Source organism: Thamnophis elegans, chromosome Z (genome assembly GCF_009769535.1).
Source record: "Thamnophis elegans isolate rThaEle1 chromosome Z, rThaEle1.pri, whole genome shotgun sequence".
Classification (NCBI taxonomy): domain Eukaryota; kingdom Metazoa; phylum Chordata; class Lepidosauria; order Squamata; family Colubridae; genus Thamnophis; species Thamnophis elegans.
Window position 1 is genome coordinate 83,366,538 of NC_045558.1, and position 26,401 is coordinate 83,392,938.

Below are 26,401 nucleotides of genomic sequence, written 5' to 3' on the forward strand. Positions count from 1 at the left end.
TTCGATTACGTCACTCAGGCGGGCGAAAACTGGGTGGTGCTTCTTAGAGGTAATTTTATAGAGAGACGCCTCGTCTCTCGTTTCCCGATTGCTGCATACGGGAAAGAGGGAGAGGTCACCAAGTATTAGCTGGCTCTAGAACTTTTTCCGGTCTAGCTAAACAAAGCGCAAGTAACGACGAGCTCGTCCCCAAACTTGACACCTTTAAGTCTTGTGGACTTCAATTCCCAGAATTCTCCAGCCAGCTATAGCAAATGCTTATTTAAACAATTTTGTCATTTTATGAAGCAGACTGTTATAAGTAGCAGAGATTTCATGAGCTGTTATTCTAGAAACACTGGTTTTATTAGAGATATGTGATTGCATGTACTAAACACTGATTTAGTCAGAGCTAGCTTCTATACAGGTAAGTCCTCAATTTACAACAGTTTGTTTAGTGACTGTTCAAAGTTGCAATGACACTGAAAAAATAATTTATATTACCATTTTTCATAACCTTTTCAACATCTCCACAGTCATATGAACAAAATTCGGACACTTGATAACGGACTCATATTTATGACATTTGCAGTGTGCCAAGGTCATGTGATCAGCTTTTACAACCTTCTACAAGCAGAGTCAATGGGGAAGCCAGATTCATTTAACAACCATGTCTCTAACTTAACATCTGCGATAATTCACTTAACAAGTGTAGCAAGAAAGGTTGTAAAAATATTCACTTAACATATGTTTTGCTTAACATCATAAATGTTGGGCTCAATTGTGGTTGTAAGTTGAGGACTACTTCTATTTACAGATCTGAGTCATTAAAATCCAATAGCCATTAGAAGCAACAAGGAAATTATATCAGCTGCCATCTAATATCAAACTTTTTCAACCTATTTTCTTCGTTTTAATTTGGTAATTTATAATAGAATACAATAATGAAACTTAAATATAGTAATAAAAATACAGCAGTGATTAATATAATCAGAAAGGAAAGTTCAATATGCTATTGATTAAAATGAATAAAACTGAAGAAAAAGGCTCCATATGATAGCTCAATCTTGTAATATATTAAAACTAGATCATATGCTGAAGTCTTCCTATTTTTACAAAATACAGATATTTCAAAAAATAAAATTTCAATAAAGTAAAAATTATTTAGGAATATAAATATCTTTTCAAATATGTAAAATAATTATCTTTGCTGAATCACAGTTTTGTTAAAGCCAGAGTTCTCCATAAAATATCAAGTTCCATATTTTGAATATAAATAAAAATTAATATTAATATTTTGCTGTTGTATTTTTCTCGACTTGCATTAATTTATCATTTAAAGAGCCAATAACAGATGTGATCAAATAATTCAATGTCAGAATAAATAATCCAATATCCAACATTCCTTAAACCTTCTTTGAAAAGTCCATGTCCATGATTTTCTGATGAATTAATTTCATCTCTAGTTCATAAAAATAAATTATATTTCTTAAAATATGGTTTTGTTTGCTATTCAAAACTGGATTTTTTAATTCCTTACTCCAAGTATACATTGTCAGTATTAACCTTCTTCCTATTTCTTTTTAGTTTTGTGTAAAATTAGATTGTACTTTTTACTTCAAATACAGTATTTTTAAACATCAAATAGTTGCTAAAATGTTTGATCCATGCTGTTTAATGATATATGCTTTAACTGTAATACTGCTAAACAGATGATTTATGTATTATATTCAAAAGTAATGTATCAAATTTCTAAAAGTGATATTATTAATCAATTGGTTCAAGGTATTAATCTCCTCCAAGAATTTCAATTAAAAATTATCTCTATTTTCAATCTAGAATTATTCTCTAAGAAAGTGCTAGCATTGTCTCAAAATTCCAAGTCAAAATTTAAATACTTTTCTATTAATAACCAGGTATGTCTAGCAGCTTTGGAAAAACAACCCTCTTTTATCATCAGTTGACCCCTAGTCTTGCCAATATTTTAAACACTCACATACTGGCAAAGTCACAAAATTTGGATAATCAAAGAAATTTACAGCCCATCTTGGTACTCATTGTATAATAAATACAAGATTATACAACAAAAACTGTTAATATGGATTGACTTGTGATTTTGCAGAGCAAACACAAGTTTATCTTAGGCAGATTTATAATTTATTGTGTCAGAGAGTGCCTTAGTGCCTCAGAAACCAACTGACCTTAGTGTCCAGAAACATCCTGGATCATATGGTCATTAAGCAATGACATTACACTTTTGCTGTTCTTCTGTGCTTATCTTCACTTCCATTTTCCTATATGCCTGTCGTCCCTTATTTCTGCCCTTCTGACCCTCCACTCCAATGCTGCTCTTTGACATCTTTTTGCTCCACTGGAGAGGTGGCCCGCCTGCCAGAAGGGCAGGTTCTGGCTCTTCATGAGACCTCTATTTCTTTGTAAAATACATTTCTTGAAAGTATGATTCAATACTGCTATTAGTTTAAGTGCTTTTGTCTCCTAAATCAGGCACTTTTTCCTATATAACCAATTTCCTTTATTACTTTGAATGGCATTCCAATTAATGATATGAATTTCAAGTTCTGTGTTACTTCTTTAGCAGTTTCATGAGAGTTAACAGAAATGTTATCATTCTGTTGTTCTTCCATTTTAAATCAAATGTGATAAAATTTCAATCAGTTTCAAATAAGGCATGAGTTGCATCACAGCAAAAATTCTCATGTAACTTTATATATCCTTTCTGAAAATTCATAATTTTTCAAAATTCATATTTTTATATAATTCTGGAGCATTTGATTAAAAGCTAACAAAGATGAATAAACTAGGACTAGGACTATTCTAATACTGGTATAATGACACAAGTTAATCCCAGTGGACAAATGAATCTACTTTGCAAATTGAAATTGAAGACGTTTCCAAGAGTATATTTGAACCAGAGTCAAAGAAACAATTATACTGATGCACAAATTGATTTACTAACACATGTGGTATTGAAGACAAACAAAGAAGGCTACAGGGAAGTGGAGTTACAGGCTTTCTTTATAGACACATACAAAATAACATTTTAATTGATAGGGTACAATAAACTAGTTATTTGTCATGTAAGGATATAGTGTCAATGTCATTCATAAAGACAACCTTACTGATTGATTTAATTCATGCACATATTGGAAGGTCTAATAAAAGTGGGGAGTGAGAATGAACTAATTACTTCCCTTATACCTTATAAAAGAGATCTTTTGGTTTAAATAAAGGACTGTAAGAATTAGTGTTTAAAGTTTTATTTTAACATAAATATCTAAAAGACTTGAGTTCCTGGCACTGTTTATTCTTAGAGGCTTAGTCTGCATTCCTGTTAATCTTAGCGCTTGTTATGTTTGATGCACCTGAGAATTAGCAATATTGTTTTATATTAAGCTATCTGTAGACTACTAGCATGCGGTAATTATCTGCACAATTTAGAGCAAATCAAAGAAATGCTGCTCTATTAGCGTCTTAAAAAACAATTTTGTTAATTGTCCAAAGTCACCTTGGTTTTGTAAAAACAAATCTTTTTAATCTTATCTTAATAGCTTGTAGAAGTGCTGCAGAGATAATATATATTGGCATTAGCAAAACATTTAACAAATAGCCAATGATGCTAATTAGAATGCTAATTAAATATGGACTGAGTGATGTGGAGTGAATGTATGAAAACAGTACTGAGTATTCATCATTGGTTCCTCATTAGATTAAAAAGATAAAATGTTTGTGGAGACAAATAAATCAAATAAAAAATATATAACAGGCCACAAAACAAAAATAACATGTAAACCTGTTTCTAACCTGTAAATATTCCCACCATTCCAAATTCCTGCCCTGTTGCTCTAATTCCATCTTTGTTTTTATGTTGCCCTCTTCTGTCATAATATCTTTATATGTTATGTTTCTTGTCCAATTAAATAAACTCGGATGCGTTAAGGCCTCTAATGGTGCCAACCAATACGGAACCCTAAGATAATATTTTTTCCTCATTTTTTCCCAGACCCCCATCAAAATCTTCCGAATATAATGTCCCATGAAGTACCTATGGGGGGTGTCTCTTTCTTGCCAGAGGGAGGCATGCCATCCCTGGGGGAGGTCATGTCCCTCTATAGCCAATAGGCGCCTTCTATTCAACATCACCCAATCTTTCACCCATGTCATGATTGCTGCGTTATAGTATGCTTCCCAGTTGGGTACTCCGAAGCCTCCCAGTTCTCTGCGTTTTTGTAAAGTTTGGGCTTTAATTCGTGCTTTCTTGCCTTGCCATATAAACTGTGTCACTATTGTCTCCAAGGATTTAAAAATTTTTTTGTCCAATTTAGTTGGTGCCGTTTGAAACAAAAACAAAAATTTTGGTAATACATATGTCTTGACTGTCGCGATCCTGCCCATCAGAGACAATTGTTTGCTACTCCAATTAGTCATATCTTTGGATACCTGTTGTAGTAATTTCATATAGTTATCTACCTTGATAGAGGAACATCTCTCTGTCAGCCAAATTCCCAAATATTGTATTTTGTGGGCCATGTTGATCCCTAACAGGCTTTGTACTTCCCTTTTCTGGTTCAGAGTCATATTTTTAATTAACAGTTTTGTCTTCTCTTTGTTTATACGTAGCCCCGCTATCCTACCGTACTCTTCTATTTTACATAAAAGTTGTATCCCAGATGCCATAGGGTCCTCCAGGATAAAAACAAGGTCATCGGCGAAAGCCTGGACCTTGAATTCCTGAGCTTTAACTCATAACCCTTTAATTTGTGTATCGCTTCTCACTATTCTAAGAAGGGGTTCTAATGTGAGGATAAACAGAAGGGGGGATAGCGGGCATCCTTGTCTTGTGCCTTTACCAATCACAATGTCACCCGCCTCTTCTCCATTTACCAATATTGTCGCGGTTTGTCGTACATAAATTGCCCGAATTGCATTTAAAAAACTTTCTCCAAACTTCATGTTTTCTAGTTGTGACAACATAAAATTCCAATTTACCCGATCAAAAGCCTTTTGTGCGTCAAGAAACATAAAGGCCACTTGTTTATCTGGCCGAGCTTCATAATATTCTAAGGCATCCAAAATAATTCTGACATTTTAAAAGTGATAAGGCACGTTTCGGGATCTACCCAAACCCTCAGGGGCTAGATAAGATCTTGTTTGGTGGAGACAAAAAAATGTTATCGAAGATCTACCAATTTTTGACCTGCCAAGATACTAATGAAGAGATGGACAAAAGCCTTCTAACAGTATGGGAGAGAAACCTAGGTTATGAAATTGAAATGGGCAAATGGTGGGATCTATGGAGTAAGACCATTAAACTTACAACATCTACTGCATTCAAAGAAAACATATACAAGATGGTTTATAGGTGGCACTTCCCCCCAATGAGGTTAGCTAAGATGTTTCCTGGGTTATCTCCATTGTGTTGGAAATGTGGAAGAAAGGATGGCACATTCTACCATATTTGGTGGTCCTGTACTGAGGCCACGAAATATTGGAAAAGGATTAAAAAATGGTTAAGAGAGGTTACCGGGGCAAACATTGAATGGAGACCTGAGAACCTGTTACTAAGCATCAAACCAGATAACATAAGCAGTTCAATATGGCATTTCAGCCTGCATATAATTGTGGCCGCAAGAATAACCTATGCACAATTTTGGAAATCCACCACTATACCGCCGGAAGAGGCTATAATTAAAAAGATCTACGAATGTGCAGAAATGGACAGAATGACGGGTTGGCTGAGGGACAAAGGAGAAACAGAACATTTTCTTAGCTGGAACCTATGGTATATGTGGGCGACTAGGAGAACAGCAGGGACTTAAAATGGGGAAAGTTAACATAGGTACTGTAATAGATCCCTGAATCTTGCAATGAGAAGATGTGGCTTAGAGATCTAATAATGAGGAAAGAAAGAAAAACTGGGCTGTGAATGACTGTCACCGTGGGGGGGGGGGGAGGGGGGGTTGTATGTCTAAAACGGCATCTGTATCTGTATGTTTTACTTTATATTGTTATGTATGATTTGTCTTGCTTATGTCGTTGTATTTATGTCGCTGTATTGTTTTTTTTCTGTTTTTTAAAGGTAATGTTTAATAAAAACTATATTTAAAAAAAAAATAACATGTAAAACAATTTGAATAGGTTAGTAGATAGAATATAAAACTTTTTATAGAGCAACATGACTGCATAAAAATCTGAAAAAACAAGATATTTGGGGGATTTCTTTCATTGCAGGTCCACAGGCAGAGTTAGAGAGTCATCTGATAAAAGAGAATATTTGTAGCTCAGGGTTTAAATTACGAATCCTTAGTGCTCTCTGAGGTTGTTTTCTTGAAGATGTTTTGTTGTCCAAACTAGGTAGCATCATCAGTGCAGAAGAGCCATCTGTCTGACATCTTTACTCCCACTTTACCGCTTCGGATGTCAACGAAGATACAAAGTTCTGATTTTTGCTCTTCTCTTGGTTTCAACCATTATCATTTAATGCTGCTGTAATGTGTCTTTGATATTGTCTCTCCATCTCCTTCTGGATCTATCACGTATTATTTGATATGTTCCCGTCTGGCATACAGTATTTTAATTTGCATTCCTTTCCTGCACTGAACAGGGAGGAAGGCATAAAATCCTCTTCTAACTCTGCAATCATAATTTAGCATTTGTTTAGCATGAAATCATCGCCTCTAAAACCAACCTCATGCGGATGATTGAACTCCGCACTAGACAAAAAATAGGCACTCCAAGTGTACGCGGGAAGATGGGGGTAAGCTTAGCAGTACTCTATTTATATATTTGCTAGCTACGCCCTTTTCTTTGATACACCAATCTGATTACCGCTGGAAAGCCCTGGCTTTGTTCCTCTAGAGTGACTCGAGCAATGCCACGTAAACCCGCCCTTGGCTTCCGCCGCTGGTATCCTAGGCAATGCGGGATATTATTTTGTTCCTGCCGAATGAAACAAAGCAACAGACGAAGTTGAATGTTTCGAATTTCATACGATAAATCTAGTTTTGCAATCCTGTATGTGCCTATGTAATTAAACAAAAACCCGTCAAGACGATTCAAGTAGTGTAATCTTCAATAATGGAGGGAAAATAAATACGTTTCTTCTATTATGCAATTCTCTTTGTTGTAGTTTTAATTACATATAGATTATCACTGGAAATTGTGGAAGAACATTAAGATAGGACCGGATAGGATTAAGGTAATGCTCCTTTATGATACTCTCTCACGAATCTGCCACTCGGGCTGCCCGGCCACCCAACTTCCGCCCTCTTCAGAGAGGGCAGCTCGAGCTGAATCACGTGACCAATACATCCGGCCATTGTGGGCGGGAATAGTATATTCTCTCAAAAGGCAAGGAGGCGTTGCAGGCCTGGGTTCAGTCCTCTGAAAATGGTGAGTTTGGTCTCAAGGCGATGAGCTGTCGAAGCTGACAAGAGTGCTGGTTAGGTGGGACCGTCAACGTCTCTCCCGCCCGCCGGTCGAGAGCAAATGGCTGCCATCTAAGGAGAAGTGGCGCCGAAGAAAAAGAACCCGAGTTAACGGTGAGGCCTGGACAAAGCGCCTTGTCGGGGACAGTGATGTTCGGATGGTACCGAAGGAGTCAGTATAGGTGGGCAACACCCTTTTTGAGGCGATCCTAATTAATGGGAGGTGATCGGTTATCTTCCATCTCTCTCTTTCTCTCTCAGTCGTTGCGCTCCCAAGTCCCCATGGCATTTGAGAGAGCGAGACACGACCTGTGAGGGGAAGCCTATGCTTAGCCCTGGCGTTTACACATTTTGGAGGCAGCTGATTCTGGAATAATTTCCGTTATTCCCCATCGCTCTTGGCGACAGATCCTCTTGGGCAGAGTGAAACTTAATGGAGGTGAGTTTGCTTGCATTATTCCCCTATAGCAGTGTTTCTTACCTTTTCCTTACCTTTTCATCACAGTTAAAAAGGCAGGCTTAAGTGCTTCTTGAGAAGCATTGCATGATTATTTTTGACAGGGATTTAATGAGTGTTTTTCTTGGTATAATATATATTTTATTCATTTTCATATTCCATTTTACAATCACTTATATACTTATATTCCAGAGCCATCTTCTGAAATTTAATATATACCTTTAACTTATCAATATTTCATTTATTTCTAATCTATAATAGTATATTATATTTAGGTTTTGATAAGAATATTTGTATGAATTTGCAGCTACTGTAATTCATATAATGTAACCCTTAAGCTATATAAACTTTTTAAGTTTAAATACTAAATTGTGAATTGTACTTTATGAGAAAATAGAATTAAGTTTATTCTTAGTTCTACAATTTTCAGTGATAATCTATATGAACTGTATATAGTTGAAAGATTCAAGGCCCATACATAATTACAACATGAATTACTAATTAATTTAAAAGTATATAAAAAGATAATTAAATTATCACTTGTGATTTCATCCATTTGAATGCAATTTTGAAAATATATTTTCTTTTATTTGCACTTTATTTTAGTTAATTATATGTGTGTAGCAGTATTTATTGTACTTTGTGTTTAAAATTATTTGGTTTCCTCAGTTCTAAATTGTTGGTCAGTTAACTGAAAGAAAAAAGTTCCTGGCAACTATTTCAATTACTACTACTAATTCATGTAAATTAATATTGGCTTGGAAAAAAAATCTAAAATTAAAGAATAAAAATTAAGGGTGAGAAAATTGACTTTTGCTGACTTCTGGTGAAGACATTACAAACCAAAGAGGTCTCTGAAGAAGTAGGGATGTTACACCTGAAATTATAGAATCATAGGGTTGGAAGGGACCTTGGAGTCTTTTTAACCTGACTTCCTGTCCAAGGCAGGAAAACTTACATCACCCCAGACAAAAAGCTATTTAATCTTTTCTTGAAAACCACCAGCAATGCAGCACCCACAACAATTTCTCCTTTGTTCCATTGAGGATCATTTAATGAGCTTCCATCTGTTGCTTCTTGTCCTGCTTTCAGGTGCTTTGGAGACTAAGTCAACCCTCTTGTCTCTATGGCTGCTCTTCAAGTACTGGAAGATAGCTATCATGTCACACAACCAGAACTGGACTCAGAATTCCAAGTCTGTCCTCACTAATACAGTATAGAGTATAGAGTTGTACTATCACTTCCCATGATCTTTATGATAGCCCTCTGTTAATGCAGCTCAAAACCGCATTGGCTTTTTTAGCATCTGTGACACAGGGCAAGCACATATATATCTCCACATACCTCTTCAAATCTATTCAGAAAAATCCAATAAGAGTTTCCAGGGATAACAACACAACTGCTTAACCTTAATAAGCAAATGAATTCTTTCCCTCCTGCAATCTGCCATCTTATTCTTTTGTTACTCTAGTGAAGAGGTGTCAAACTGATGGCCCTGGGACTGAATGCGCCACGTGCAGGCCACATCTACCCTAGCTCCGCAAAGGGGCAAAATGTTACAGAACGTCATGTGATGGCAAATGTGATGCCTTGCATCTTATTGATCACCATCAGCAGAATGGCATTGAAAAACAAATTCAAGTTTCTTTTCAAACTGCTGAAAGTTTAGGACAACTCAAGACAGGCTTGAAGTAGTTTTATGTCCTTTCTTGGACAGAAAAAAAGATGGCTGCATATTGAAGAAAGAACTCTCTCTGGAACTCAAATAAACTTTATAACTTGAAAAAATTACTTAATATTTATTTTCCTTACACTAACGACAAATTCATTGATTCAAGAAGGAAATGTTCCAGAGAACTCCATAATGTTTCATATCTCCCTGGAAGATACTATTCTGGTTTGATTCATTGGCTTCTAGAAGCAGATTATCTAAGCTAGAAGCTATTGAAAGCGAAGGACACAGCTCCCAAAAAATGGTTGCTTTATCTAGAATGGCTTGAACCACTTTTGGTTGGAGAATATAATTATGGAAACCCCTGGATTCCCCTGAAATTTCATGGTTTATGAGCATGTTCAGCAGGAAACAGAACGCCTGACACTGACAAATTTTGTATATTTCTGCTGCACATTTCTCTGTAAAAAATTCTCTTTAAAATTAAAGAATTGTGGAGCAGCTCAATATGGGGTAATACACATAAGAAGATATTACTGCATTGACTTAAGGGGAGGCAATGAAGAACTGAAGTAATAAGACTCAGTTGTAATAATTTCATTCTCTTTTGTTAATTTTAAATATAGATGGCCTACCTTTCTCTTTTATTTCTACCTTGAGAAACAATTTCTTTTTTTTTACTTCTGTAAGAAAACAGCAATTTATTGGTATGATAGAATGCAAGTAAAATATTAATTGAACATTTGTTTACAGTGAAGATAGCTGGAAAGCTAAGAACTTGGAGACGCAGGAGGCATATTAACAGAGAAGACCACAATCCACAGTTAAATAGAGAAAAATAAGAGGAAAAAAGAAATATCTAGTATTTATGCAAAAAGAAATTTTTTTTAACAAAGTGAATGATTGTTTTCTAATTAAGTATAGTGTGCAGGAGTTTTACTAATTCATTGTTTTAAAGAAAAAATATATCATTTACTTATATGTCATTAGTTTATTTATTTTAATAAATTTGTTTGCCATCCATTTTGTTGCAAAGCAACTCTGGGTAGCTTACAACATCAAAATAAATCATAAATATATATACAAATCTGTAAAATCACAATAAAGTCATAATGAAATATACATTATAACTTAAAGATAGGGAGGAAAGGAGCAGAATGTATGGGGGGAAAGTGTGAACTGCTAATGGTTAATCAACCATCTCCAATCCCAAGTCAACTAGCAGAGCCAGGTCTTCTGGCTCTTTTGGAAGGTCAGGAAGGTGGGAGCCAATCTTACCTTAGAGGGGCCAGATGTTGTGCAAAAGCTTACTTAGTCATGACTGTCACTTGTTCTTCGAGCAGGAGTTGCAAGCCCAGGAGAACCACCAAGTTGTGGACAGGCCTGCCTAGAGTAGTGCCACTCTATCCATAGCTAAAGATGTCAGAGTCCCAGATGTTGAGGGTCCATGCATCCAAAGGCATTAGGTCTTGTAAGGTTCAGTTGGAGCTTATTGTCCCTATCCAGCCCCCCAAAGCCTTCACCCAATGTGAGAGGACAGACACAGCATCACTTTATAAAAAGTTGAATATCATTTGCGTACTCTGGTGATGCATGATGTCACCCAATGGCTTCATATAGATCTTTAAAAAGAGTGGAGAGAGTGCAGAATTCTTTGGCATGCCACAGAAGAGTGGCCATGGGCTGGATCTCTCACTTCCTAACAACAACATTTGGTTATGGAGAAATGAGCTGACCTAGCACAAGACTTGTGATACTCAGTCCCTGTAGCTGGCACAAAAGGATACCATGGTCAATGATATTAAATGTTCTTGAATGGTCCAGAAGAGCAAGGATATTGCCATTACCACCATCCTGTTTTTGCCAGAGATTATCCACAAGTATGACTAATTATATCAATAAAGTTTTAATTGTTTATAATTGGCTGCCCCCTCTTGGTTATGATACTACATTGTGAGTAAAAGAAACTCATTTTGAAGTGATAGCAAGATATTATTTATCCCTCAAATTTAGAAGAATTTATACTAACCTATCCATTATGTCATCAGAACAGCCAACTATGAAATGCGAGCACATTATTGCACATGTATCAATATTTTGCATAGATTAAAACAGTAACTGAACAGACGTCAGCTGAAAAAACTATTGTGTGCTCAAGGTGATCTGTATTATGACAATAGTAGTTTTATAGCATTGTGTTGCAAATATCTCCCTTTTGAGTGGATATTTGGCAGTTTGATATCCATAGAAAAAAGAATAGGACTTGCATTGTAACACTGCTTTTGCAGTATGACACCCCACCTTCCTTTTCTCACTTGAAATCTACCACATGGACCTTTAAAAGTTATCAGCTTACTCATTTGCTCCCTGCAAAGCCCCTGGTTTCTAGCCTCACACCTTAACCACTGTACCAGACTAGTTCTCCTTTTTAACTTAGTATTAAATGAAAGAGGATAGCATATGCACAGGCACAAAAAGGCACCATAATGGCTGCCATTGTTTTCTGTTTTTTATTTTTTTTAAATGTCAAGTAGAACGTGTCCCTCTTCCATGATATCTTTTAAACACAGTCTTGAAATAAACGTTTAGGTCCATTGTTCAGAAATATCCTTCATTATATCCAACATTAAAATATTTTCTGCTTGTTCTGTAATTGTAAGTTAAGTTTGAGTGTTCTGCTTTAATTATGATCTTTAGTTCCTACCAGTATCCACTTTTTTAAAGAAAATTCAAAACAAAAGCTTTTTCCTATGGGAAAGATTTTTAAAATTAATTCAGAATTCTTATTTCAAGTTTATTTGGATTCTCAGTCTGTTTGTAATTTTCTAAGATCAAAATGCACATATCCTCAAATTGCAATTCATTTAGTGACAGGTCTAAGTTTCAATGGCACTGAAAAAAGTGACTTATGACCATTTTTTACACTTAAAACCATGGCAACCATCATGGGAATCATGATCATGTGATCAAAATTCAGATGCTTGGCCACTGGTTTGTATTTATGACAGTTGCAATATCCCGAGATCATGCTTTTGAGATCTTCTGATGAGCCAAATCAATGGGGAAGCCAGATTCGTTTTACAACCATTTTACCAATTTAACTGTAGTGTTTTTCTTAACAACTGTGGCAAGAAACATCATACAATGAGGCAAAACCCATTTAACAACTATATTGCTTAGTAACATAAATTTGGGGCTGAATTGTGGTTGTAAATAAAGATTTATTTGTATTGATTTTTGCAGTTTGTTTAAAAACCCTTTTTTAGTTCTTAAAATTATAATTAAACCTTATTTTGTTAAGAATTGGTGGAAACTTACCCCCTGCTTTAAACCTGTCAATGAAAAGATCCTAATAGCTAGAAAGCTGTTACAAGCAATTTCCAAAAGTAATTAGAAAAGACATTTTGCAATCTTAGTGTCCTTTCAAATGTGCTGCCCATGATTTGAGCAAGATGGCTATTCTTTTCCGTTCTGGAACTCTATGCCTACTGGAGAGTGCTATTTTATAGTCTCCACATGAGGAGAAGCTGTCTGGAATACTTGAGAATGATCTGAAGCCGTCTCCTTGAGAGAAATTAATGAAGAACTCATCTACTCATACAGTCTTCATCCCACTGTAGTCTTCAGCTCTATTTTTTATAGAGCCATTTTTAGTCCACCATTTCTTCCAAAATCTTTTGCAAGTCCAAAATCACATTTTAATTATTGAGTTTCACAATAAAATTACAGATTATTTTACTCTGAGTAGTTACTAATATTGTTTTAAGTTTCACAATCAGTATGAATGTGGAATGCCTATACTTCAAGTACTTTCCATTTTCAGAGGACCTTTCCATAATATGTAAAAATTGGATACCTTTTAATAAATCTTGTTTTGAGCATAATGCTTTATTATTCCAATCATTTAATATTTCCTCCTTTTTCCATAGATATAGAATATGATGGCAGATGTGGGATCCAAGAAGTGCTATTAAAACAAATATAAAAATAAGTATATATTAAAGTGTCATGAGGAAATTTGCATATTGCAAGGTGGTCCTGGCCACTTCATTGGTTTGGGTCCTTTTGGATATGTTTATGTTACTTTACTTCAGTGAATGCAATAAATGTGATGAAAAAAAAGAGCGGGGACTTCCACCAGGAGATGGTAAGTATTATTTTAGTTAGAGCTTTCAGAGTCCAGAGTGGGGAAAAAAACTTGACAGTAATTCAGACTGAATTATAATGAAATATGACTGTAAGATGATTGGACTAATAAGATAAAAGCATGTTTGCTTTCAGTAAAAGTGATCTAGACCAGAATAATTGTGAGGTAGATCTCTTCCAACCATATTATATCACAAACTGAATTCCATTCTTTTTCAAAAGTAGTTCAGTATGCCTGGCAGCAGTTTGTTTGTTTGTATCCTGCCTTTATTACTTCGAAAGTAGTGCAAGTTGGCAAACATATCTAAATACTACTATTATTTTCTCCACATCAACAAACCTATGAAGTGAATTGGACTGATAAAAAGTTGACTGATCCAAGGTAACCCAGCTGACTTTCATGACTAAGACTAGAGTAGATCTCAGTCTCCTGATTTTTTAGGCTGGTGTTTTAACTACTAGACCAAAGAATGGTCATTTCTTTTTTGAAGAAATGAAATGAAAATGAAAAATAGTCTTGGATATATAATTGGTTACAAAATTGTCACAGACAGTTTTGTTGGAATGGATATGTAATATCCTACTGGTGCTTGAGAATGGGGAAGAGGAAAAGACAAAATAAGGTTTGCAGAGGCAAGTTGATGTTGAATTTGAGCTTTCAAATAAAGGAGAGATGGAAATTTAAATAGGGTTCACTGTGAATTCTGGCTTCTTGCCAATGACAATCATGATATTGCCCTACCTAATTAAGTGGTCTCCTGCTACAAGTTTTCACAATTTCAATCACAAATTGACTTCCATGGACCTTGCTTCATACTTAAGTGTTCAGTAGAGGGGATGTGCATAAGTGCACTAAAGTGCTTATCGTCCCTGTCATTGTATTTTTATTCTCTTATTATTTTTCTCATTTTTGTTTGACAAATTCTAATAAATAAAATAAAATAAATGTTTACTTGTGGATAGTGAAATGGGAAGTCAAATAGAAATAAAGCAATTTGGTGGATAATTACATGTAATCCTCAACTTATGACACCAGTTAGAACTGAAATCATGGTAGTTAAGTGAAGCAGTTGTAAGTGAACCACATGACTGTTTTACCAAACAACTGAACTCCAGTTGTTAAGTGGACAGAGTCTCAGATAAGAGGGTAAGGTAGAGGAGACCCTGGGAGGCTCTGGTCAGAGCTGAAAATCCTCCCTCCCAAAATCCAGACAACCACGTGCAATCTGCTCTGAGCCTTCCAAAGACCTCCCCTTCTGAATCTTGATTTAGACTCATCTGCAACAGAGTACATGTCAATGCATATCTATGCTGTGAAGAGGCTGATGGGTAATCATAGGTTGCAGACAGACTGATGTGCATACCTTCAAATTTCGGTTTCTCATTGTGTGGAGGTGCTCATTCTGCATACTGATTGGTTGATCCTACTTTTTGTTTGGAAGCTTTTTTTGAATACCCCTAGGCAGATCATTAACATTTGCAGAAGTATAAATGCAACAGTTATGCAATTGTCTCTAAATAGCATATGCATACTTTCCCTGATGTGCAGTGACACAAAAATCTAATCAGGACTTAAGACACCCCATACTTACTTTACTGTGCTGACTCTCCACTCTCCTTAGTTTCAAGGTTTATTTCATATAGCTTTCTCAGTGCTGCATATTTCTTCAATATTTATTAAGGTTATAGCCCTGGAGTATATTAAGTACAGATATTATGGTCCCTTTTAAATTGTTTAGTTATGATAATATTTCATTAGTTCCAGAATCAGTGCAAAAACCTCATGAAGGTCCAGGAGAAATGGGGAAACCTGTTGCCATTGCTAAGGAAGACCAAGAGAAAATGAAGGAAATGTTTAAAATCAACCAGTTTAATTTAATGGCCAGTGAAATTATTGCACTCAACAGATCTTTACCTGATGTTAGGCTGGAAGGGTAAGTGCATTTATTGTACACAGAGTTCATCTATGGGGGAGATGGAGTTTTTCAAAATTTGATAAACAAAATAAAATGATTGAATATGGGGATTGGATGCAATATTGGAATATACTAAAGGGCACAATTTTCTTTTTTCCCTGGGAAATGAAGCAGCCAAAATATACTGCTCTCATCCCTAGTTAGAATAAAAAAAAAGACATTTCTATTTCCTTAGCCTGACTCAGTTTGCAGTTAAACCAATACCAGCATCCTAGAGATCATCATTTCTCCACCACAAGACAGAGGTCTCCCCAGGCAGCAGATTTCATCAGTAAACTTCAGGTTTTGTCAAGCTGCCTAGTATTGCTCTCCATCACCAGATGTATATCGTAACTGGTTCATGTCTTGTCCCAAGTCAGAGCAGGAGAAATCATTGACATTTGATTGCTATTAAGGCCATATAGTAAGAGAAGTTGGTAGAATTAGCAGAAAAGTTCTCTGAATGCAAGTATTTTCTTTATGATACCCCATGTAACTAGTATAGTTTTTATTTGGTAATCCAATTATTTCTTTATCTCTCTTACTAAATGGAATAATATCTTTATGTGGAAATATATTAAATGAATAGATGCTTTGGGAAGATTTAATTTTAAAATTTGTTTTTTAAATTAATTTTATGGTATATTTGTAATGAACGTGGATGTCTTGCCAAATATAAAAAATAGTTCAAAAGGGACTGCATTTTTTCTATGACCAATGTACCAATTAACACGTGAAAAACAAAGCCTCTGGCAACTGTATCATTTTTAGATCCTTGACTTGATTGAAAAATGAAAATTGCTTTTTTCATTCAATTAGGCTTATTTGATCACTTTTTGAAACTATTTTAAGATTTTATTCAAGCCTTTGAATAGGTGAATACGTAGCAGAGTGTTAGGTTAGAAAATTTAATACTAAATAGAGAACTGGTATTCAGAATACAATGCATGCATATGTATTGTCAATTTATCACTTCTTTGAATCTGTGGAGATTTAATAGTAAATCTTTTCTAATATTACAATCTACGTTTAATTGAATTTACTTTGCATGTTTGGATTTTTGTTTTAAATGAAGCTTGCAGTTTTGGGGGAATGTACCATTCCATAGTTTTTCTGTTTCATAGAAGTTAGCAAGCAAAATAGTATTTTGGAAAGCATAAGAATACAGAATAACAGAGTTAGAAAACCTTCAATATCATCTAGTAACCCCCCTGCTCAAGAGTGCAGGGAGCCAAAAAGGCATACATGGGGGAGATAGGCAGATGGAGAATATTGAAACCCCATGCATGCAAGTGGCCAAGTGTCTAATTTTTATCATGTGGCCACGGGGATACTGCAATGCTGTAACTATGGAAATCAGTCATAAGTACTATTTGTTCAGTGCTGCCATAATTGCTGAACAAATTGTCAGAGGTCGAGGAGTACCTATATAGAGTTTACCTTAAACATTTTCTATCTTAGCTCATTATTATCAACTCATCTTATCAGAAAGGCTTTAAACTAAAATTGAGGGGGGTGACCAATCTTCATGAACCTTGGGAACTAATTCAAAGCAAAAACTACTAGATAACCAATCAAATATGGAGGCAAAGTGTAAAGAGAAAGAAAAAAATCCCTCAGATGCAAAGTAGGAGATGTAGAAAGCATACCCAGGGTCATCCATAAAGAACTTAAATACCCAAACAATAGCGCTCAGTTTAGGGAATGAAAAGGGTGGATTTCAAATACTAGTACAAGAGAGCAAGTATGATATAGTTACACAACAAACCTGGTGGAATGAAACTGATTGGAATGTACTGATAGAAGGATACAAACTATTCAAAAGAAACAGACTTGCATTGTATATTAGAGATTTCCTCTTTACAGAGATGCACTTAACAAATGTTGAAAGCTTTTTAGAATACACATGGGTCAACACAAAAGGAAACAGAATGTCATTGCCATAGATGCATACTACAGGCCACTCAACAAAGCAGAAGAAAAAATGAACTTTTTGCTAATCAGTTAACCAATAACAAGGTTCTAAAATGATGCAGTTGCCAGAGGCTTTGCTTTTCATGTCTTAGACTTCAAAAGAGCTAATTTTAACAAACTCAGGCAGAGCTTGGGAACAAATCCATGAAATTTGGATGAAAATCATACAGGGGAAATCAACTCAAGAAGCTTTGGAAACTGAAAAATACGATTATAAAAGCCTAGTGCATTTCAATACCACTGGGGGAAAAAAGAAAACAAAAAAAATCAGCATGGTTAATAAAAACCTCTAGACAAAGGGAATAAGTATTAAAAAATGAAAAGGGGGACACTTGACTAAGTCAGAATATCATCAAGTAGCCAGAACCTGATAAGATGAAGTTAGGAAAGCTAAATCTTTGAATAAAGTAAGACTTGCAACAGATATCAAAAATAATTTAAAAAGATTCTTTCAACACATCAAAACAAAACAAACAATAAAAGTCAATGAAATAATCAGTCCACTAATGGGAGAAGATGGCAAAGAATAACAGGCAATAGAGAGAAAGCAGAACTACTTAATTCATACTGTCTTCATGCAAAAAGAAAATACAACTACTTATCAAAAACAGAACCTTAAATAATAGATTAGGAATGCAATTAAAATATGCAAAAATAAGGTAAGACAATAACTGTCATTTCTAGACAGATTCATATCATTGTGTCCTGATGGACTACATCCCAGAGTTCTGAAGGAACCTACAGATTTGTTTTCAAAACCATTGAAACATATCTCAAAATTCTTGGAGCACCAGGAAATTACCTAAGGATGGAAAAGAGCTGTTGTGGTCCATATGTTTAAAAAAAGGTAGGGAGAACGATCTAGAAAAATAAAGACCAATCAGCGTGATATCAAAACCTGGGAAGATCTTGGAAAAAATAATCAAGTAACAAATCTGTGAAAACCTAGAAGCAAACAAAGTTAAATCTACTTCTTGGCAAACTAGAAAAATGTGGGATAGACCACCACCAGATGGCTGACAAATTGTACTCAACCTCTAGTCTGCAAAGGAACTACATCTACATGGAGGGAAGTAAGCAGCAGGGTACCCAAGATTCCTTTTTAGGCCCAGTACTCTTCAATATTTTCATAAATGATCTAGATGAGGGAATAGAAAGGGAACGCATATTTGCAGATAACACTAAGCTGCCAGGAATAATCAACACCCCAGGAGACAACCTCAAGATCCAAAAATAGTTTGATTTGGATACTGGGCCCTATTTAACAAAATGAAATCCAGTGTTTTGCATTTAGACAAGAAAAAAGCAACTGTATTGTTGTAGACTAGGCAAATTTAGCTTAATGCCAATAATTGTGAGAGGGAGCTTGGAGTCCTAGTGGACAATCATTTAAATAATAGGATTTATGTGATTGTCCACAAGAGCCAATAGTGTATGGCAGCAGCCAAAAACTAATGTAATCCTGGAATGTATTAATAGAGGGATAGAATCAAGATTTCATGAAGTTTAGTCATATCATCCAACCTTCTTAATATATTTTTCCCCTGACTTAATTATCTACCATTATTATTTTATTATCTCCTCTTTATCTTTTCCCTTCTTTACTTCTTTTATTGATTTCTCCTTTTATTGGCTCCTCATTTTCCTGGGCAACTTGATCTTCACTCTTTAAGCCTTGTATGGAATTTTCCAAAGTTTCCTTAAAACTTTTTTCCATCCTGTCTATTGCCTTTTGGAAAAGTTAATCTATCTCCTTTACAATTCCACTCATTTCATATGGATCTCCAGGGGAAAGTGTTCAAAACCGATGTTCTCTTGTCTTTTAAGCAACCTCTATTATTCCCCAATTCCAGTTGCTCAAATATACAGCTGCTGGAGTCTGTGTCCAATCAAAGGGCTACACTATTTACAATTTATATTGTTTCCAATCTCTCTCTCTCTCTCTCTCTCTCTCTCTCTCTCTCTCTCTCTCTCTCTCTCTCTCTCTCTCTTTCTCCCTCCCTCCCTCCCTCCCTCCCTCCCTCCCTCTCTCTCTCTCTCTCTCTCTCTCCTTCTCCCTCCCTCCCTCCCTCCCTCCCTCCCTCTCTCTCTCTCTCTGTAATTTTCTCAGTAAACCTCTGGGTTTTGCTCTGGCCAAAAGATGTTGCTGATGCAGTTTCTCTTCTACTCCTTTCCCTTAGCTTGCGTTGTATACACCATATTCTTTTAAAGTTCCAGAACCAAATTTTAATACAAATAGAGTTTGTTAAATCCTTAGATGATCACTCTGCTTTTCTTCCTTTAGCATTTATAGTATCCAAATAATCAAACAATTAATATATGTTCTTTCAGGTCTCTTTTGGCTCTGTGCTTATCTGCTGCTATTTCAGGGGATGGAAGCTTGACAAAACCATGTCTCTTCTTTTTCAGCACACTGTTGATCAATCTTTTTTAGAAAGTGGCATCTCTGACAGGAGTTTAAAAAAATTTCTCATCCAGCCATCACATCATTCTTCAATTTTCAGTCCTTCCTCATTCTCTCCTTTCAGGCTTCCCCAGCCTTGGATGGCACGCAATGGCCGTTTGTTCCTCTCTGCCAGATTGAGAGCTTCCTCTGGTAAAAACAAGGAGTGAACGATCTTCTTGTGAACTACAGGGGTTTCCTCTCTTCACCATCCCCCCAGGATGGTTTAGGTCCATTTGAACCCTCTGGCAAAGGGAATTTGACAGACTTCCATAGAGCGCTATAAAAGAAACATCGTTCCATCACGACATCTGCTTTGCCTACAAGAATTTCAAATAAAATTCTAGTACTGTTTTACAAAGCTTTAGTAAGACCCACTTAGAATACTGCATCCAGTTCTGGTCATTATAATATAAAAAAGATGTTGCAACTCTGGAAAAGAGTGCAAGAATGATTAGGGGACTAGAAGATAAAATATGAATGGTTACAAGAATTGGTTATGCATAGTCTAATAAAAGAAGGATTAGGGGATAGCAGTGTTCCAATATTTGAGGGCTCCTACAAAGATGAAGGGGCAACTTATTTTCCAAAGCAACAAAAGGCAAGAAACAACAAATGGAAACTAACCTAGGAGAGAAGCAACCTAGAACTAAGGAGAAAATTCCTAATGGTTCAAGCAATCAACCAATGGTGTAGCTTACTTTCAGAAGTTGTGGGTGCTCCATCACTGAAGGCTTTCAAAAAGAGTGGACAACCATTTGTCTGAAATGGTATAGGGTCGCCTACTTGAGCAGCGATTGGATTAGATTGGATTGGATCCAAGGTCCCTTCCAACTCTATTACTCTATGCTCTTATGTTCTATTTGTTTCAGAGTTTTAAATTCATTGAAAAAAGCTTGCTTATTTTAAACCATTTAACCAAACACTGAGTCTATCAATATCAATAATCTATAATCTACTAAAAATATTATGTCTGTTTGTTTGTAACTTTCAGTTGGACAAAACATTGCAATCATAGGGTAACAATTTTTAAATAAACTGTTGGCTAACTTACAGAAAATGTCCAAAATGATTCCCATGGGATTGACAATGATGTGGTTGTTTGAGTGCAGCCATGCTACTTCACTGCCAATCAACCGTGTGCATATGTTGATCATTTCCAGTCCTTTCTATCAGCTTCAATGGGGAAGCCAATAGGAAATTGGTCCTGCTTTTTTGCCTACCTGTGGTCATTCTGTTTTTCTATTAAGATGAGAAAATATCTCTGAAACAATGATGCAATGGGTCATGGGTTGTCTAGCACAAGGGTCCTCAACTTTTCTGGCTGCATGGACCGGCAGCGGTGGGGGAAGAGAGGTGATGGTTTTGTGCACACGCGTCAGTGATAGGTTGCTAACCGCTTTACTACCGGTTCATTCGTGCTTGCACTCGTGCACATGCACAACACTTCTGCACATGTGCAGAAGTGTCTGGGCAGGTGGGCAGAGCCTCCCGCTGCCACTACCGGCTGAACCAGTAGCAACCCACCTGTGTGTCTCAGCTCCTTCTAGAACATTTAGCTTGCTATGTACACACACACATACATATATATGAATCTAGGATATTCTTGCGTTCAAGAAAGAAGTATACCTGCTAAAAATGTTTGACATGTTTCTAAACAATTTAATTATAAAGGTGATACTTATAGCCAGATTTTCCAGTTTTCCAGTGCTTTAAAATATATATGCTTAAATTCCCAATATCTGCATGTACCTACTTGAACAGCTCCAGAAGGGTTAGGGTTAGGGTCTAGCTATCTTGACTGATAAAGTTTAGCAAGTAGTTATAGGGAGTAAAACATCTTCTGAAACTGCATCTGAAATGTGAAATGTTCTACTATTTTGGTACCAAATAGAAAAATAATTTATTTTTTTCAGATATGATGTTTTATTAAATATTAGGACTTTGTATGCTTTATTGGTTAATTTATCAGTTTTAATTATTACTATAATTTGCCCTTGTAGAAACTGTTCAAGAAACTGTTTTTCTAGCTGCCTCAAAATTATTCTAGTGTGTACCTGCCAAGATTGTTTAATATTATAGTATAGAACATGTTTTATATTCTATACTAAATTGCAGTACAAGCACACTTATTGTAATTATTGTAATTATTTTTATATTTTTAGCTGTAAGACAAAAATGTATCCTGATAATCTTCCTACAACAAGTGTTGTAATTGTTTTTCATAATGAAGCTTGGAGTACTCTCTTGAGAACTGTTCATAGTGTAATAAACAGATCACCAAGATATATGCTGGAAGAAATTATCCTGGTAGATGATGCTAGTGAAAGAGGTAAGAATTTACCATTCATTGCATTAGTTGCCATTTGGGCATACTTTCTAGATTCAGACTTCTCTTTCAGAATAAATCTGTATCTGGAGAATGTTTGAAATCTCCCTTGATTTTAGTAGTTGTGAAGGAAGGTTCCAGGTCTACTGTTGGTTTGTGTTATATTTGTATCAGGGCAGGTTGAGGACCAAATTGATTTCAGAATCGATCATAGCACAATATATTATCCATTCTTGCCTGCACTAAAGAAAACAAAGTCAATCATGCTGTTTCTGTTCTTTCAATTAAATTTTATTGTAAGATATTTTTTTCTAAATTGCTAAAATCTTGTGAGAGTGTTAGTTTTCATAAGATTCTGGTTTTTTTCATCTAGACTCTAGAGTTCAGTACTGAAACATACTTGATTGTACTTGTCAATTACCTTTAGATGGTTCAGGATGAGGATGCTGCATCCATTCTCTCAGCAGCTTTTAAAGCTGGGTCTTTCAGCAGTTTTTGAATCTATTGACTACAATATTTTACTGGATCAGTTCTGGGGACTGACATCAGGAGTTCTGTTTTGAAGTGATTTTCCTTTCTTTGTGGCTGGTACCAGTAAATTCTGGTTGAAGAAGAGTGGTCCAGTCTTGGGCACATATTATATGGGTGCCTTAGGGCTCAAGTCATTGTGCTACTTACAGTAACATCAATATGAAGCTGCTGGAGCTATCTGCATCAGCCAGCATGGGATTCAGTGTCATCAGCATAATGGAGTGGTTGCGATCTCCCCTCCACAGGATCAGAAGTGTTGACATCTGTGACTCTGAATGAGATAACACTCTCCCAGAGATGTCCCAAAGATGCTTTTTTCAAGAGGCAACTGGACTTTCTGTTTTTTTCTTTGAAGCTATTTCGCTTCTCATCCAAGAAGCTTCTTCAGCTCTGAAGAATGAATGTCTTCAAAGAAAAACCAGAAAGTCCAGTTGGCTCTTGAAAAAAGCACCTTTGGGATAACCATGACATGAATGACTGAGAATCTCCATAGACATAAAAGTTATATATTTTGTAGCAGGAAGTTAATTCTCTGTCAATGAAATCCCACAGTTAATTGTTTTTAAGCAACAATAAAGAGTACAATTCAAGCTATTGGTTATCAACTTTTAAGTTATATATGGCACAGGACTATGTTACTTGCAGGTCCATCTCTCCCTTTGAGTATCTGTCCATCTTACTAGGTTAGATAGATTGAGTGTAATCTATGTCCCTTTCCTTAAATGTTGCCATCTGATAGAATCTTGGAGGTGTGTCGTGGGTGACTTTTTCAGTCCTTTGGAACAGAATCAAAGAGATTTCTATATTTTTAGCTTTCTGTAGGCCTGTGAATACCTGGCTATTCTGTCCTATTGTCTAAGATAGGGGATGAACTGTGTTAATGTTTAACCTGACACCTGGGGGGAAGGATACCTTTGTTTTTAGCTACATTTTATAGATAATTGTGAGCCACCTATAGTCGTTTTATGAAATAGGCCACCATGGAAGTCTTGTAAATAAATGAATAAATGTGGGTAGATGGTCTATCTGCAATAGCACCTAACTTTTGGGGAGGAAAACAAGGGGAAAAAACTGCCCCTGCCTCCCAGCAATTTGCCTCCAACACCAAACAGTACAGACAATAACCCCTGTCAGTATATTTCTGAGCATGTGTGCTTGACCCATAGAAATAACAAAGAATTGGAGAAATGTACATTATGGCAATATATTTAATGCCATAAAGGTTTTTTTAAATGTAATTACACTAACTCCTCCCAATTATTTAAATAGATCTACTCCAAACATGACTACGTCAGGGTCTAATTGGACAATAGGACACTGTTACATTTCAGACTATACTTGTACAGAAGCTGTTAAAAATGATGTGACTTTCTGGAAGTATATATTATTCTCTGCTATTTAAAAGAAGATAACAATGGGTCTCTTCAGATCAAGCATTTATTTTAAAAAGCTTCTTAATTTTGTTAAGTTGTCTGGAACAATAATAAAGCAGTCTTTAAAAAATAAGTCTAATAATTTGAACATTCTATAGGCATTTATAGTTATTAATTTACCTCCTTGCAACAAACAGCCTGATTAGCATAAGAAAAAAAAATCTGCCTCCCAGCCATTTCTTCATTGCTTCTATGCAGCAAACAGCAAGTTTGACTTTCAATTTCAGCTTGGGCCTCCCGATCATCAGCTGTTTCAAGCTGCAGGGATTGCCATAGTCTATTGCTGCCTCCGGAAGCCCAATTTCCCTCATTTGCTGCAGGGAAGTAAATTGCTGGGAGGCCGGGTGAGTGAGTCTACATTCAGTGTATAAGATATACCCAAATTTTCATCCACTTTTAAGGGGTAAAAAGGTACGTCTTATGCTCCAAAAAATACGGTAATTGTCAAGTTAAGAAATAAAAAGATCTGTAAGAAACGAGAGCAGAAGCTAATAACTAAAGAATACAACTGGGTAGCTTCAGCCTCTATGGATATAGCCAAGAAAGCTAAAACGCGAAGGAGAATAAAGTGATGAAGGAGTTATCAAGAAATGTGAGGATGAGGATGACAAAACATGTGAAGTAGATAAGTGGGGAAATAGTTGCCTATGTATAAAGTAAAAAAAATATCATGGAGGCTGTTGATTTGTTGCACAGAGAAAATAAAGAAATACTGATGAAGTATAAAAATAGAATTGCCATTGATACCAAGAGCCACTCTTAACATGACTGTTATACACATGATATAACATGAAGATATATCACAAAAAGATTGTGAAAAGATTCACAAAGTAATGAAAAATCACTTTGCCTCTTTAAAAAAATTAAGTTGTATGGATAATGTTCAGTAATGACAGCAAAACAGCAGCTCTTAACTTTGGGGTGCCAGGGATCAGTTCCATCGTGAAAAAAAATTCTGCGGACCAGAGAGGGCATAGTTTTTCATGCTGCCTGGATCCCATGCATGCACAGATAGGTTTCGCTCATTTGTGTGGCCCAATGCCAGTCTATGAAAAGAAAAGCCCTGTGAAGATGGATTTCTGACATAATTGGATTTCTTCATTGTGCTCTCTGTTGGATTCTGTGTCCTGACAACAGCATGTGGAGCCTTCTAGGCAATTATTTGATAGGATTTTTTTGCCCTCCTCTGTATCATGCATCTTCTGGAACTGCTCCTTCTTATTCCCTTACTTTTTTTTTCATAGTGAGAGTACATTATGGTCTTTGAGATTTCATTTGTTTGACTACATAATTTAAGCAGCTCCATCTTGCAATGCAGGAATTTTGGAAGTAAGTGCCCATCTTCTGATGACCAAACTCTTTGTTTTCATTTTCTTGGAGAAGAAGATGGTTCTAAGTTTAATATCTATAATATTAAGTGTTCAGAAAAATGTTAATGATTGGAATGATTAGAAACATTTGCATCTTTTGACAAATGTCTTGGAAACACATCTTCAAAGTAGTTCTGCCCGCACGTGTTAGGAATCCTCTTTTTTCTGCTGTTCTCTGGTGCCTGCCTGACTTGTGGCAAGAGGAATTCCACTACACTAACTAAGGTTTTATTTCTTCCTGTTCAGGCTCTTCAGTCTAATCTTCACAGGTTAGGCTGCATAGCCCATTTTCTGCATGAATTGAACTTGCTACTTTAAGCTCTTTAAGAGTTTTTTTTTTAAAGGGGTTTTTAAAGGAGCCAAAATAATTGAATTCAGCCAGTAACAGAAGCTATGAAAAATGTTCAGTATAAACCTGAAAGTAAAAAGTTATACCTGCTTTTCTCAACAAATAATTGCAGTTTGCACAATGAAAATCTCACAGAACATTTTGCCAAAGAAATGTACTCATTGTTCAAAAAAACCACATTGTCAAATAAATATGTGAAGGCTGCTCAGAATATCTGTCAATTTGGGATTTAAATACATCTTAATCTTATTTATCTTACTCCAGATATCCGAGCAGATTCTTGTTTAGGTCTTCATTCATTTATATCAACATGGAATA

The 26,401-nt window shown here is 35.8% G+C and overlaps 1 protein-coding gene across 5 annotated transcripts in view; it reads left to right on the plus strand.

Moving 5' to 3' along the window:
• Positions 1-7,302: 7,302 nt before the first annotated feature.
• Positions 7,303-26,401, plus strand: part of GALNT1 (polypeptide N-acetylgalactosaminyltransferase 1) — a 67,028-nt gene continuing 47,929 nt past the window's right edge. For 3 of the 5 annotated variants that reach the window (XM_032235469.1, XM_032235472.1, XM_032235474.1), the window contains exons 1-5: positions 7,303-7,389; positions 7,686-7,863; positions 13,483-13,700; positions 15,459-15,633; positions 22,237-22,403. In XM_032235469.1, the coding sequence (XP_032091360.1) occupies positions 13,562-13,700; positions 15,459-15,633; positions 22,237-22,403 (481 nt within the window). In that variant the 5' untranslated portion in view covers positions 7,303-7,389; positions 7,686-7,863; positions 13,483-13,561. Of the gene's footprint in view, positions 7,607-7,685; positions 7,864-13,482; positions 13,701-15,458; positions 15,634-22,236; positions 22,404-26,401 lie in introns of all 5 variants that reach the window. The other 2 variants (XM_032235471.1, XM_032235470.1) reach the window with 2 other exon arrangements.